Source organism: Pelmatolapia mariae, linkage group LG5, assembly GCF_036321145.2.
Source record: "Pelmatolapia mariae isolate MD_Pm_ZW linkage group LG5, Pm_UMD_F_2, whole genome shotgun sequence".
Lineage (NCBI taxonomy): Eukaryota > Metazoa > Chordata > Actinopteri > Cichliformes > Cichlidae > Pelmatolapia > Pelmatolapia mariae.
Window position 1 is genome coordinate 22,085,767 of NC_086231.1, and position 16,442 is coordinate 22,102,208.

Here is a 16,442-nt window from a genome sequence, read left to right on the forward strand (position 1 = left end):
CCTAACTGCAGTGCACTCAAAGGTTCAGCCAAGTGAATGTGGATGAGAGAGAGAGAGAGAGGCGCTGAAGAAAAAGTGCAGGTGAATGACAGCCTCTGAAGGGGAAGAAAGGCTGAGAGATAAAATAGAGTTGGGGAAGAGGGAAGTGAAGAGGGAGCAGTGATTGATGCAGACAGGAAGGTGTGTGTTTTCTCTGCAGCAGCTGGTGCTGCTGTCTGTGCCTGAGTTCTTGGGTGCCGTTCAAACGCTTTAATTCATGTTAGGGTTAGAGGGGCCTAATTACAGACTCGCAATCTCCAAGAATTTTACACTGCTATGTGTGCAGAAAAAAAAGCTCCTTTTTTTAAACCTACATACCAGTGTATTAGAAGAAGCAGTAATTTCTCTGAAAAGATTTCTTTGGATTTTGCTGCATTTTAGATGATTGTTTTTTAAGCAAATAACAGCGGAGTAAAAGGGTTAAGGGGTTACCACAAGATGAGACATTAATATCATAGCTACAGGCAGACGTGATGAGTTCCAAAATAATAAAAATATGACTCTTAACTTAAAAAAATATGAATATATATATCCAAAAGTTTATTCTGTTCATCTGGATGTAGCGTTTTCAGTGGGAGAAACGTTTCGTCACTCATCCAAGTGACTTCTTCAGTCTCTATCTTTCGACTATTTCTCCAACTTTTGGAGATTTACTTACCTGGATGATTGAGCATGCATCAAGACATGCATATATATATAATACCCATGTTTGTCATTTCCAGATCAAGGAAAAATATGCCATGTCACACTCTTTACTGCCTCATTTTTAGACAACTGCATTGGACTCGTGTGAGCTCTCTGACCCTTTGGCAGGGTTTGGAAACCGCAGTGCTGGGTGTTGCCCTCATTAAGCAGCCAAAACTCCACTGTGGTTTTACTCCATCTCTCATCTCCTTCTCAGACTGGATGCATGCTGCCAAATGAGAGACTGTTTACACTGTGAAGCTGCAGGCACCAGGGGAAATGGTGTAATTGGTCTGAGGACTTAAACTGGGTGTAAATCTATTGTTAGAAATATTTACAGACTTAAACGTCTTTCCCCCTCTTGCCTGTGACGTCAGCTCTTCGGTTTATCTTTCGACTGTTTTGTGCTTTTCATGTGAAGACCTGCAGCACCTCCAAATTTGTTTTGTTTTCATCTGCTCAGTTGTCCGTGTGCCAGCGCTGCGTCTGGGTGAGCTCAGCGCTACCTGTCTGTTGTGCATGTGGGTATGTATCTGGGGCCTTTTAATGTGTGCGTGTGTGTTGTGTCTTTCTCTGTAGTCTCCCATCACTGCGTGTCATTCGCTGCCTTTCTTTGACCACCTGTTCTCATCAGGATCTCTTTCTCTGTCCCAACTCTTATGACCTCATTAACCTATTACTCCACTTTTCATCTTCTCTTTCACTCTAACTCTCCTCGTGTAGTCGAGCTTTTTCTGCACCAGTAATTCACACTTTATAGATGCTTCCCACATATCTGGCTGCATATAAACCTTTGCTTTGGATGCACCACATAACCATAAAGCTTAGCTGACAGAGAGCTTAAAGAATCTTTAATTGCAATCAACAGCAAATAGAGTGGTAGAAGCATGCACATTAAAGTTGATTTAGATAATATTTCATAATAAAAGGCTGGAAGCGTTTCATGATAGGATTGCAAAGCATCTTTGTTGAAAGAGGTGATGTTTTACATTATAGGTCACAGAGTTCTATTCAAAAATATATCTTCAGTATGTAATGGGAGCATCAAAAACACTTTACGAACCAACTTCACCAAAACTGGTTAAGTAGCCGTGCAAAGGTTTTTAGATTTTGTCTGTGGATCCCTGGTGTTTCGTTGCTTTAATCAAGAAAACTAAAGAAGACAGCTAGGTACATTCTTGTCCTCCAAATTGTGTCCTGCTTTTCTGCTTTGCTCATCAGTGCAGCAAAAAATTTAATTTCTGCTACAGGGGCTTTTGCAAGTCATCATTGAGGGAGGATAACACTGAAATCATCAGCTGCCACAGCTTAATGTTGATGGAAATTGAGGAACAGATATGTCACCTGCTGTTGACTTCTTAGTGTAAACGAACGTCCCCTTCCAAACTGAACGCAGTTAAACAAGAACATGATGTCAGACTGAATTATGAAGTGAAACCAAATTTGCACTTGAAGTCTAATTATTGAGCTCCCGGCAGTCAACAAGGCTGTCTGACATGGGAATACTGAACTCCTGGCTGAAGGTTGTTTTCTACAGTATTAAACAAGCTTTTATAAAATATAAATACATTGCCTGGATGTGGCTCTTGTCCTCTATGTTGCATAACACAAAACTGGCTTTGCTGTTAACAAGTTATAAAATGTTTCTGAACACAGCACTCTTCCTCCCATAACAACAGGAGGACTAAGGAGTTGGATCTAACAAAAGTCGCTTTCACACGTGAACATTACAAAGACTCTGTTAGACATTTGTGTTCTCACATGCACCTGTGCTGGCTAATGTCTAGAGAAGTGTGAGGGTGCAGCGCATGTGTAAAAACAGCTTGATAGTCAGTGTACGTCAACATCTGTTTTTATTTCTTGTGCAGAGCTGTGTAGCTCTTGACTCTCTTATGTACTGTAGCACAAATTTGCTAAGAATTCATTTTCCCCAAAAAACTAAAAAAAGCCAGCTGTGCCACCTCTTCAGAGCCTCAGCAACTCTGCTCTATTCACTCCTTTTGAAAATGTCCCAGCAGCTAGTTTGAGAAATTCAAAGCCAGGCGCCCAGATGAACAGTAGCATTTTTATGCCTAAATTAACTTTTTTTTGTCATTGTTTGGACCCTATTATTAACATAATTATGTGAATTGAATGGGAACGGCAGATTGTTACCATGGAAATGTGTATTTTTTACCCGCTGAAGTGTGTAAAATAAGGCAGTCTTCATTTTTGTAAAACTGCCTGAATTGTTTTGGAGTAATGACCTAGGACTGCGTGGCTCTAAAGAGCAGTTTAAAGAGCTCTTACCACACAGCGCAGTACTGTGCAGTCTCAGTGCAAGAAGGCTGGACCTACTGTAGGCTCTGCAGAATGTTAAGTATTTGGAAATTGCCTGTAAACCTGGTGAGGTTGACCTGACTCCAAACAGGACCATAATTCAGTTTGAAGCAATAATCACTGTAATCAGCTGTTTTTGTCAGTTTGCCTTTCACTGTGTCCTTTAAGCTCCCGCAGCCTCTTATCTTATATGATGACAGTAGATGTTAAAGTGACTCACACAGAGTGTTTTAGTATTGCAGACTTGTATAAATTTTTACTGTGCAGACAGAGAATGATTTGCATGAAAGTGCTGTGGAATTAGTGGCCACACTCAATGCCCTTGATGATAAAGGATGAATCATAAACCTGCACAAGGGTCATTCTGCCCGAGTTGACTGATTGTGTGTGTGTGTGTGTGTGTCTGTGGGTGGCGCTCGCCCGTCCCCTTTTGTCACCACAATGACCTTCACATGAAACCCAATCTAGAAATGTGAGGGAGTTGGAGAAAATGCTGACTGTGGAGAACAGCCCGTGCCTCTTATACGATTGATTAGCTGTAACTCATTTTATTGCTGTAAACCACTTGCTTGGGCATTTTCTCAATTATACTGAAACTCACTGTGCTGAATAAAAAGCAAACAGCTGTCACCTTATTATTTTGTATTAGACACTATAAATCCATTATCAGTTTATCATTTGTCTTCACTCGCGAGGCTCCGGAGCCACAACTGAATACCAACTCTGTCTCCTGTTAAGTGAAACAAAGTGATAACAAATCCCAAGCGCCGTCTGTGTGCATATGCACAGGAATGTCTGTGAGCACTCACTGTGTTAAAGTTGTGGAAGAGGCCGATGCTGGCTGGGTGAGGCGATTCCAGGGAGAACTGGAGGAACGGCTTCATATCCAGTGGAGGTGGGATGACAGGTGGGCTCCTGAGGAAGGCAGGGACAGGCCCTGGGCGGTTTACACCTCCTGCGGTAGATATGCAAACAATGATATTAAAAAACCTATAAATAATTACATATTCTAGTAAAAGACAGCAACCATAAAGCGTTCTTCTTAAAGGAGCAGTTTGACCGTTTGGAAAACGAGCTTACACCAGGGATGTCAAACTAATTTGACATCCCTGGTGTGGTGGTGGGCTACATACAGCCCACTTTGATCCTAAGTGGGCTGGACTTGTGAAATTCCCCCTTTCTGTCACTGTAAGGAAGTTTAACTACACAGTTAATCCCTGTAATATCTTAAGATAAGAAAAAGAAGTAAAGTCTTAATAGTATGTCTAATTTTTTAACAAATGCTCTTGTATAAAATAAAACTGTAAGTAGTACTCTTAAAGTGTAAGAAATAAATGTGTAGCTCGTTGCCCACACTGTCCTTTTATTATAAAAGAACGTTTTTGTTAATTCACAGTAAATGCTCGTTAAAGTTTCTTGATGCTTGCTCAAACGTCAAGGCAGGAAGAAAAAAAAAACAGGGACTCTTTAGTGGTCTGACGTCATCATCAATACCAGATCTGGGCCAAGAATTAATATTATGACACTTCATTAATGAGTTTTTGAAATGATATCATGTTGGACGGGTGCCGCCATTAAAATCAAAGCAGGGAAGGAACTCTGTATATAACTCTGAACTCTGAGCTGTTTTTTTTCCAGAAATGTCAAAACATATCCAACAATCTTACAACAAGTTCTAACACATCTTTTCTTTCACTGTATCAAAACAAAATCCGGTGCTTCCCTCATCCTCTGTGCCTTTTTTCACATTTGAACCCCACTCATCACCCAAACCTCTCCTCTCTTTGCTTTTGCTGCTCACTTTTCTCTCAGTAGTAGCTCAGCAGCACTGAATGCCTGCACTTGAAGACTTTTCTGTGATGGGCAGGAGAGCTAAGCTCCTTAAGCCTCGCAGCTCGGGTGCTGCAGATATCTGTCTTTTCTCCATTTCTCCCAGTGTCTCTCTGTCTCTCGCACCAAGCACAGTTTTCTATCCTTATTTCATGGTCTCTTATTCTGTTTGCCTGGCTCTCTATCCCTCATCTGTACTTCTTCTCACTCCAGCACCAGTTCTTCCATTCCTCCTTCTCATCATCATCCTCTTTCTGTTTTCCACTTATGCTTCCACTACTTATTCTTCTCCAGTGTAAAACCAGCAGGACACTTCAGGCCCAATCTAGCTACCCAGAGAGAATTTGTATAATCTTTTCTCTTGAGATTATATGCAGTCATCTCCCTTTATTGCTGCCTCTTTGTGATGACTAGGCTCCTTAACAGTTTTGTTAGTTTTGAAAAGAAAATTGGTCACTTGTCAAAACGAGGGGAAGAAAAGACTATTTTGGTATCAGAGGAGGCTCCCGTCTCTGACAACAGGGGAGACATAAAGGATTTACTGTCAGGATCAGAAATAGATGGAGGGGAAAGTCTTTCCTTTTGGCATTCCGCTTCAGGGTGTTTCAGCGTCCTTGGGAGGCTGTGACAGGTAAAGCTCAGCTGTAGCTATTGTTAATCATGTGGGAATACTTTTACATGTGCTGCATGAGAAGGATAGTGTTTGATATTATGGAAAAAAAATTAGGTGTAAGGCTACAGGTTGCAGTTTAAATGTCCTTCAGACATACAGCCCACAGTTCAAATGGCGGCCATTATCACCTCTTTAAAACAAACGCAGCAAGATTTGTGAAGGATAAAAAAAACTGGAGTGACACATCTCATTTCAGACGACATACCATCAGGAAGGCATGAGTGACTGCCCAACAACAGATATTGAGAGAAGGAATATAAACATCTATCTCTCTTTATATATCTAGCTAGCTAGCTAGCTATCTTCCTTCCTTTCCTACTTCTTTCTTAGCAACAATTCTCAGTAGGCTGTTTAAATGATGCTCAACTGGTACTGGGAGGCCCAAATATGCAAAAAGTTGCAGAATTAGACGTTAACCAGGGCAGGGATGGATCCATGGTTTGAAGCCGATTATGTTAAATTGTGACGCTGCCATCTGAATATTGCAGCAGAACTTTAGACTCATCAGACCAGACAATGATTTTCCAGTCTTCAATTTTACAATTTTGGTGAGCCTCAGTTTCCTGTTCTTAGGTGACAGGAAGCAGGATTCGGTGTGGTCTTCTGCTGCTATATGCCATCTTCTACAGGATTTAACATGTGGTGCTCTTCTGCAGTTATTTCAGTTACTGTTTCCTTCCTAGGCTGCTCACTGGATCTGACACCAACAACCATGCCATGTTTAAAATTACTTATATCACCTTTCTTCCACATTGTCATTCAATTCACACTTCAGCAGGTCGTCTCAACCATGTCTCGACCATGCGACTAGCTGATTAGATGTGCTTTCATGAAGGTTACGTGTACCTAATGAAGTGGCTGGTGAGTGTAGATGGGACAGACCTGTCACTGTATTACAAGGTCATTACTGGTTGCGTGGCTGCACAGGAAAGAGACTGTCTGTGGCCATGAGTGTGTGACCCTTTTGGTTCTCATTCACTAGTTTACAGCATGATGTTCCGTTTGTGAAATATGGTCCAATTTATTAGTCACATGGAAAATGAATCAGGGAATGCCTTGAGCCAAGTCTACTTGGTGATTGACCAGCTGCTGCTGTATGACCATGTGGTGTCTTTGGTTTCTCAGTGAGAATTCCCTTCCACTTGTAGTATCTGGTTTAATAAAAAGAGAAAAAAACAAAATGATGGATGAAAAAATCATCGAGTTGAAGCAAGAGCTCATAAACCAGTGGGAGGTGTCCAAGTGGCTGCACCCAAAGCAGAAGCATTAGTAGCTTTTTGAGAACTATTTTCAGACATGGATTAACACGAGGCAGCAGGATGTATTCACAACCACAGGACTGTGTTTGCGTAAATGAGAAAAATGTTCATGAACATACCACCAAGCTATTTTAGTGGGCGGGTGCTAGGGTTAGGGTTACATGCAGCATACTGTAAATAATACTTATTTCAAGCATCAGTTCACCACTCTCCTTCTTCCTATTACACTTAAAATTCTGTTTGTTCTTTATTTGATCAAAAGGGTGAATTAAAAAAAAGTAGAAACTAAATTGAATGCAATTAAGCACAGTTTAATTCCCCACCAAGCAAATAATAGGACAATAGTGTCTCAGCTGTGTGGAGCGATGGAGAGACATCATCACTGTGTTTCCTCTTTGGCTGGTGAAATGTATTCCCGGCACGTTTCTGGTAAATCCACAGCTCATTTTACGCTATATTACAATTTAAAGGTCAAAGAACGTCTTCTATTATAAATCTGTATTTACAGTGCAGACACAGTAGAGTGATGCATTAAAACAATGCTGCTCATTGCTTTTAGTGCCACATTCTGCACCAACCAATTCGGCGTGAGCGTAGCAGCATCATCCCCTGACCTACCCAGCTCCTGAGTGATATACAGTGACATCAGATAAGAGAATGCCACGACCACGCAGGGGGAGAGAGCATTGATTGGACACATTCTGAGGAGCATTAAAGTGTTAAAATGTTGCCAAACTCCATAAATCCAGTTCTCGCCATCTACAGCTCCTTTTCTCCACTGAAATGAACAGACAGCACCGTCATCTCACTGCTTTACTACCTTTTTTTCCCCCCCATGCAAATGTTTGTGTGAGAAAGAGATCAATGTCTGTGTAATAGCTTATTGAATTTTTGTGTAGATTGTGCGAGAGAGGTAGTTGGACAGAAATGAAGAGAAGCAGAGGAGGGACAAAAAAAGAAAAGAAAAAGGAAAACAGACAACCAGAGATGGAATCTTTTCTCCCCCGTTAGGTGCACACACAGGCGTGCGGTGCACACACCAATATGCTGTGACTAAGGCTTCTCAAATTGGCAATTCATTTAGCCAATTTAGGTTTAATGATCATAGAGGTAATGTCAATGTCAGTGGCGTCGCAGGAGTCTCTCTGTATTCCCTGCTTGCTTCCATCTTCGTGCTCCATGATGGGACCAGGAGGGAAGGGGACAGGAGACTGTGTGACATGCTGTCTGCCAGAATGAAGTCTGATGAGAGGCAAAGACACTGCAGGCTCCCACCAAAGAAAGAAACCTTTATCCAGGCCCGTTAGCTCCACGCTCAAGAGGACCGGCACACGATGCCAGCCGTGTCACATCTGCATCTAAATGGCCTGCTGTGCACAGATAATTCTGAAATGAGCGTCTGTGGTGGATTAACCAGCCTGCCTCCTGACAAAAACCCTCTTGCTGTCACTGCAGCAGAGACAGAGGCAACCGCGTGGTGGAAGGGTGTCTAATAACCAGAAAACCACTGGGCTCACTGCATTTGGGTTTGGCTTTCTCCCTCAGGTTAAAGTACAAAGGAATGCGAGACAGAGCTGATCCAACATTTGGTCGCAGATGACACCATTGGTGTGTCTGTGATTTACGACTAACATTTTCAGTTTTGTAGCTGAAATGCTGAGTTGGTAATTGCCACACTTTGGCAGAGCTGACATTAAAACCAACCCTAGAAAAGAAAGTCATGCAACTGTGTTTAAAGCTCCAACCTTTAAAGAACCACAGTGCTAACTTTGTCGTGAATGTAGAGGGAAGATGGGTCTGTCTTAGTGTCGCATACTGCTGCTGTGAAGGACTGAGCATGAAATCCAATTTACTGCGGCTCAGCTTACCCTCAAGTCAAAGGCAGCTATTTCAACCTAAGCGGGGGGACAGACGACGGTACACACATTCGCATTCGCACACAAACCTTTGTAGTCTGAATAGATGATGCTCTAAAAAAAAAGGGTAATTTATGGACTGGGTTCTGATTAATGTTGTGTTGGTCTGTGTGAGATCTGGAAAGGACACAGCGAAGAGGAGAGTCAAGTGGTTGAGAAGGAGAACACATTTGATTTCAGTCTGCACTTTGTTTTAATGATAGATGCTTTGCGCCCCAGTGGCCAAGCTTAAATGCCGCCTCCCAGAGAACTCTCTGAAGTCCTCTTTCAGTGGAAACGTGTGTGTGTGTGTGTGTGTGTGTGTGTGTGTGTGTGTGTGTATGTGTGTGTGTGTGTGTGTGTGTATGCCTGTTATGCAGTGCTCTTGAGATTCCTTAGTCCTTCTGCAGCTCCAGTCTCTGATTTGATGCAGTGTTTGTAATTACCAAAGACTTTTTTTTTTCTTCCTCTGCAGATTTTTCACTGCTCTCATTAAAATTAAAAATTATTATGTAATGATGCAGGACATTGCTTTGTCTGGATATTTGCCTGTAAATAATTTCTCAAGTCTTTTCACAGTCTTTCCCCATGAAGAGGTTACGAAAAAAGTGATTATCAAGGTACTGGAGATGATAAGCTGAGAACTAATGGCACTGGGCTGAGTGGTTCGAGTCGATTGAGCGAGAAAAGGAGGTCTGGACAAGGAGGCGAAAGGAAGGCATCAGAGGAGGGGGTGGGGGTTGTGGGGGGAAGGAGCCGCATGTTTTGAGGTGAGTCCAAGGTGACCAGAGGAGGTAAAGAGCCATGTCGACCTGCAGGTTAATGTACAGAACAAAGGCCATCTGCTACCTCAAGGAAGCAGTCGTACTCCATGCAGCTGAACCACAGCGTGGAACATGCTGGTTAAAAACATTGCTTTAAAAATACTGAAAGGAGTCAAGTCAAGTAGGCTACAGCTGTTGCAAAGGGTTAACCTCTGCAAGTCACATGCAAAGCGTACATGGATGAGCAATTTCATGCTATGTCTCTTCTAGTGGGTCAGCTACATGCCATGACTTGTTTTTGGTAGAAGTCAGTTTAACTGTGTATCAGAGTACAAAGTGTCTCCTGTGAGGTGTCTGCGCAATCTGCTTAAAGCTTACCCCAAAGAGTATACAGTAAATATGATGTAGGTCTGTGACATCACTCAATTCTTTGTTGACAACAGTTTGTGAAGCCTCAACAAGGACTGCATCCATATTGTTTTTGGGAAGTTTATCTTAGAGCCAGAAGTGACAATATATGGAGAAAAAGGTGAGATGCTAATTTATCAGCTAATGCTGCAAGATCAGCTAATAGCAAAGATATCTGCTTAATACTATAATTTCATTCACTAAAACTGGAGCTCAGAACTTTTGATGGTAAAATTCACCACACAGCGAGCCAATTATTTGTCATGTGACTATTAAAATTAGAGGAGGGTGGATCGGTCCAAATATTGATTATTGATAGTATCGATACCAATGCTGGCATTGGCATTTGATAAAAACTAGTGCGACAGGATCAATACTTTGTTTCCATTCTCTAAGTTCAATATGTAGCCCAGTGAACTGTATTAAATAAAATATTATTATTATTATTAGGAAATGAAAAAATATACCTGAAATATCCGCTATCTGAATCTTTTTGTGTTGACAGTCACATCTGTTTTATTTATAGCCTGAAAGGTGTGTTTTTTTGTATTAACTATCACATATCATGGCACACTGGCCTTTCCTACAAAAGCTACCTCTATAGGTTAGAAGTATCAGTATCGGTATTGATATTGGCAATCCTGGCCCTGTGCAGACTTGGTATTAGATCACTAGAGTGCTAGTTAAAATGGCCCAAAAGGCACCAACATCACAAAAATGGCCCTTCACTGTGCAGTTGACTTTACGGGAAAGTCACCCATCAAGATTCTTTCATAACTTCTTTTTTAACATTAATAAACATGTTTTACATCAGAGACCCATGCCCTCATGTCTGGGGTGTATTCTTAGAGCCTGCACCAAGGGACAAGGACTTCCTGATGAATTCTTTTTGAAGCCCGATTTTCAGCTTGTACGCACCTGTAATATTGCTGAAAGCTTTCTCCTTTCTGCCAGTAAAAATCTACAGAAGCTACCACTGAAAAAACAGCTTGCCAGTCAGACTTCTGGGTAAGCCAAAATCTCCAGATCCATAACTTCAGTTTGAAGTTACTAAGTTTATACTGACCTAAAATTTTGACTTACAAATTTTTGTGGTGGTGGAAACAAACTTCCACAGAAACCAAATCACCAAATACTAATAAATGAACCTTAAGAATATTAGTAATATATGTTTATTGTCTCACTTGCTACTGACTATGACAGGCTTTCTTTTTTTTTTTTTGCAGTCTTTTCACTGGAAGTGTTCGAGTTTGCTAGATGTCAGCCAAGAAACTCAATCTCCTTTTGTGTCCATGTGTTTAGGAAATTCTCCCATTAAGCCTATTGTGGCCAAAATTGCAACATTTCAAGATTCTAAGAAAAACAACAGCATTAGTAGTTTTATCTACTATGTTTCCATGAAAGACACACAAAGAGTTATAATAGTAATAAAGTAAACCAAAGTCTACTTAACAAACTGGAAACAGAAGAGGCATTACTATTTATGTGATGACATAAAAAAGCATCTGTATGTCAATTAGAAGGTCCACTTCTCCAATTAACAGCACCTTGGCCTTTTCACAAGTTTCCCTTTTACCACCTACAAAGTTGACTGATACAGATATTTCCTTTTAAACTATAAGCTTTTTAATGTTAAAACTGCATCAGTGTATTCAGTCTTTTGCGTGGTTGTGTGGATGTCAACATGCTGCATCCTGAAGAGATTTGTTTCCTAAAAAGACTGGTAAACATCTGCCTGTTCTTCAGCTCGTGTCAGGCTTCAGCTCTTTGGGGAGTTGCTGGAACAGCCCGAATCCAACTGCCAACTTTGTCTTTCATTGTGTCGCATGATGTCGCACCATTGAGGCTCTAACAGGGCTCTGCAGCACAAAGCTACACAGAGCAAAGTGAGGGCCATTAAGAGATCCACCAGGACAACATGAACAGCAGCCCTGCCCCACATTATTATCCCTTTTTTTCCTCAAATCATTTACACACCTGCTGGGTGGTGGAATAATACACTACTGTAGATACAGACACACAGAAACCCGAGAACCAAAAGTACACAGAACACACAAGAGCATCCAAAGCAAACACGTTCAGTAAAAATGCACATGCACAATGGCATCAGACAAACAGCAGCCAGATGCATCATCATTTTATAAAAAAGAAAACAGACAAAAGAAAGGAATACTTGATCTTCAATGCATAGAAAAGTCACAGAGAACAAAGTAGGATTGTGTGGTATACAGCTGAAATACATACAGCACAGGTTTTATTCCACAGAAGCAGAAATGACCAGTTGTATTTTGGGATTTGATTGCAGTCTAAAAGGGAGAGTGTGGTTTTATGCTATAGCATGGCCATAAAGCAATACGCAAGGGTAAAATTGAGGCGGGTGGCGCACATAGTGTGCATAACTTCAGAACAATAAACAATAAACAACTGTATGATCAGCCTATGTTCTCATGCTACTTTTGGAGTCCTTAAATCAGTAAATGATAGACATTACTGTTTTGTGCTGTAGATTTCAGAGCATTTAACTGTATAATTATGGTCAACAAGAGCTCCAAACTTAATGACAAATGTGTTATTGCCTTCCAAAATGACATATGAGATTTCCTGATCTAACAGCAACATCACCTATCATTACTTTTGCTGCAGGTTTACAGACTTTAGGCATGAGAAGCTTCTTTGCAAAAATGAAAATTGGTCAATTTGGGGATTTTCAGTAACATTAATCACAGTTTATATACCAAACTGTGATCACGGTTTTCTACCTCGTTTCCTGGGTCCACACTTCTGGTCCCCTCTCACAGTTCCACCATCACTCCTCTTTCATTTTGCAGTACTTACAGGTGGGTAAACAAGGCTATTGTGGCCCAGCATCACATGACACGCTGTCAGACTCAGCGTGCAAAAAGCAGTGGTGATGAGCATTTTTGCTGTGACATCATACGATACCACAGATGCTGGTGTTCCCCGAAATGACACACTCTGATTTCACTGTCCAGTGACCCATTTATGCCAGTTTGGACTAGCGTAAGGTTAGGAAGAGTTATGGGTCATTTGTGCGCAATCCTCCTCGAGCAGTTTATATAAACAAATAACAACGATACATTCAGAAACAATATGCCACTTACTGCAGCGGTTTTACTGTTATCTCACTGTAATTTAGATAAACAAAATGTAATTCTGGACTGCATGAGCTCCTTGGGTGATAAAAGGTAGTTGTTGATGTCCTGTCTGAGCTCTGCTGCATTTACTGTCAGCATATAACCCCGTATAGTCCTGCAGTTCTCAATCCGCTCTCCTCTGCAAGAGTTTCAGGCTTCTTAAGCATATGAAATGTGTGTCAGGTTGTTGAACACAGAGTGGCAGCCCTCTGTCTCCATTTAAAATGCCAATACTTTTCACCCTTCATTGCATTGCCTGGATTTAAAGGTCATGTTGTTTATCGGGGTCAACGTGCACCTGTGATTCCTTTGGAGGCTGTGGATGAGCGGGGAAAATTCGTCTATGTGTGTCTAGGTGTGATGCAAGACGTGAACTTTTATATAGTGCTGACTGAGGTCTTTGCATCAGACTAGAGGAAGCCTTGGCTCACTTTTAAATAAATAAAAACCTCTGGGACTGAAATATTCATCACAAAAATTACACAAGAGTTACTAAACTGTGTTCTCCACTGCTCTGCATCGAGGGAGATGAGCCAGGTTCGGCACAGTTCTTCTAGTCTGCGAGGCTCACTGTGTCAACATGTTTGATTTTCCTCCTTTCATCAAAAGACATTAAAACTAGGTGTAAATGATGGACGTAGAGACAGAGCAAAGGGAGACACGGGATTGTAGATCGGTGGAGGCTCTCCCTGTTCATCCCCTCCATCTTTGCTGTTCCTGCCTTTGCCTTTCATGGTTGCTATTTCAGTATCTGGAGCTACTTCTGTCTCTCGAAAAGGAAACTAATACAGTTTATAAAATCCTATCAGCCCATGTTGTTGTGATCATGTGTCAGCGCGTTTAGTGTCTAATGCATGCGGAGTTAAAGCTTCTGCACTGGGAAAAGGATTACCACAAGCTCACACTCAGATCACAGGAAGACCCGAGCAGGGGTAAGAGCAAGCAAACAAAAATAAAGTAGTCAAATATTTAGTCAGCGCACACGTACATAGGACAAGGTCACAGTGGTTAATCAAATCTACTGTGAGGAAAGATGGGTTAGTGTTGATAAACGGAACAAGATAAAAGGCTGGAACTGGAAAACATCATCTAAATTATATGTTTCTAAATTATACGCCTCTGCCTCACATGATTGTGTCTAAAGGATGATTGTTTTAGCCTTTAAATAAAAGTGCAGTGCATGACATTATTGGATGGGGCATTGAGGAGCTACTGTAATATTCTGCAGATTGCAAAACATCAGCATAACTCAACTGACTGCAGTAAATGCGTTTCACAAACATAATCCAAACTCAATTTGTGTACAAGCATACAAAACAGCCTTTATATAGACTGAAGTTGGAGTTCATTATTCTGTTGCACAAAAAATAGCACTCTGTGGCTTTATGACACAATGCTTTCTTGACCTTTTTATACTTCTTCTTAATGCTGATTTGTCCCCTGACACCTTTGAGCATTATGTTGGAGTAATGTACGTACCGACCACAGGGAAGTGAGCCAGCATTGTTGTTGATCTTAAAAATTCTCCTTTGAAAACTGAATCTAAAAGCCAGATCTCCAGTTTCCAGAATCTGTTCCGTAATGAAGCTTGCTGGCGAGGCGGAGGATTAGACTGATGAATGACATGCCGTCTTGCACCCTGTCAGTGGTGAGTGCTTTTATGCCTTAGGCCAAGAGAAACTGAGATAATTGATCACATAATGCACTAAGTTCTTTTATAATGAAGGACTACCTCAGCTTAGGGTCATGTTAGACTACTTAAAATGAATACATTTTCATAGGAATTTGGAATATTTCCTTAATCGCCTTAATGTGGTTAAAGGTCTCTTCTCTAATTCATTTTGCAATATTCATGTTTTTTGTGGGATACATATTTTTTTTAAGACAGCATGTCCTTATTTCCTCTGGAACTGACTAAAATCATCTAATGTACACAAGCTTGGTGAGTGTGAGAGTCAAGTTCTCACACAAAGTCAAATGAACTGGAGCAAAGCGAGCCTGCTCACAAGACCCTACAGATTTCTTTCACACAGGGTGACACATTGATCACGCATGTCAAAGAAAACATCACATAAATGCATATAAAAAGTTTGCACCATACACAAGAGATCATCTCATCAGAACAGAAATCTAACTGTGTAGAAGAAAAACAAAATCAATCAGATCAATGAGAGCACGGAGGAGGAAAAAGCCCTCTAATGCTGTCTTACCCAAGATCATGCTGTATTCTCCCACTTCTCTTTCCCACGTTATCTTCCTGCTTGACTCCTCTCCTCTTTGATCAGCTACAAGGATGACTCAAATCTTAAGCACCCCCCTCTCTGGTTCTCAAAACTCAATGTGGAAAAGACATCCAACATCACAACCTTCACTTTGGTTCTCTACACTGTGTCTTCCCTCCCGCTCAGTGTCCCTCATCCACATTAGATAGTTCTCCTTCTTCTTCTCCTTCAGGTCTCGGTACACGTCTCAGGCAGCTGTTGCCAGAGGAGAAACACAGCAGCCTTGACTGCAACACAGCATGCACTCAATCTACTGCAATGAAGCCTGTAATTTATTCACTGTTATATATTCACTCCAGCAGGAGGAACACCAGAGAGATGGAGGCTTGCCTCACAGGAGGAACCTCTGCACTACAGCATGCCTCTCTCTCTCTCTCTCTCTCTCTCTCTCTCTCTCTCTCTCTCTCTCTCTTACTTTTGCTCCCTCTCTCTCGACCATATTTTTGGGGTTGGGTATAACCTAAAGGCACCTTGCATTTCTAAGCTGTGATTGGTTGGAGGTTTAGCCAATGAGAGCAGCTGGAACTGAACATTTTCTTGGGGTGTTTGAATCAGGACGCAGACTGATAATGCTGCTGTCGATTCTGCTCTCTCCTTCTCTCCGTCTCCCTTTGTCTCCTGTTTACTATTGACGACCCCCCCCCCCCCCCCAGCACACACACACACACACACACACACACACCTCTCCTCGTCTCACTTTCACTCTCATCGACAACATCTGAAATCTGAAATATGTCTTTGTGCTCTGACAATTTCCCCCTGAGATTTTCCTCTGCTCTCTCCCTCTACCTGTCTGTTGTCTGTTAGGTGTATACACAAAAATCAGCAGTACATTTTGGAAAATGCTGACCGAGTTCACGGTGTTGTTGCAGACAAGTGTGCGAAGAGACAAAAAGAAGAGCGGGCGCAGAGGCGCAGTAGAGACTGACAGCTTGAGAGGCTCGATGGAGCATTGTGGGGAGGGGAGGAGAAATTGAGGTTAATGCAGACTGACTCGGGGATGAAAGTGTAAGGTGAGGAAATGTGGAAGATATGGTGAAACAGCAGGATGAAGGAGGGAGCTGACAGCTGTTTGACAGGTAGCGGCAGAGAGTGCTGAATGAGCTTAAATACTAAGCTCACTGCACGCACTCC

The 16,442-nt window shown here is 41.6% G+C and overlaps 1 protein-coding gene across 2 annotated transcripts in view; it reads right to left on the reverse strand.

The window, feature by feature from the left end:
* The window catches only part of LOC134627139 (zinc finger protein 385A-like), a 28,508-nt gene that overhangs the window by 8,554 nt on the left and 3,512 nt on the right, over positions 1-16,442 (reverse strand). The window contains exons 1-2 of one of the 2 annotated variants that reach the window (XM_063473073.1): positions 15,237-15,623; positions 3,852-3,997 (exon numbers count right to left, since the gene is read on the reverse strand). In XM_063473073.1, coding sequence (XP_063329143.1) covers positions 3,852-3,997; positions 15,237-15,246 — 156 coding nt within the window. In that variant the 5' untranslated portion in view covers positions 15,247-15,623. Of the gene's footprint in view, positions 1-3,851; positions 3,998-15,236; positions 15,624-16,442 lie in introns of those variants that run through there. The other variant, XM_063473072.1, reaches the window with a different exon arrangement.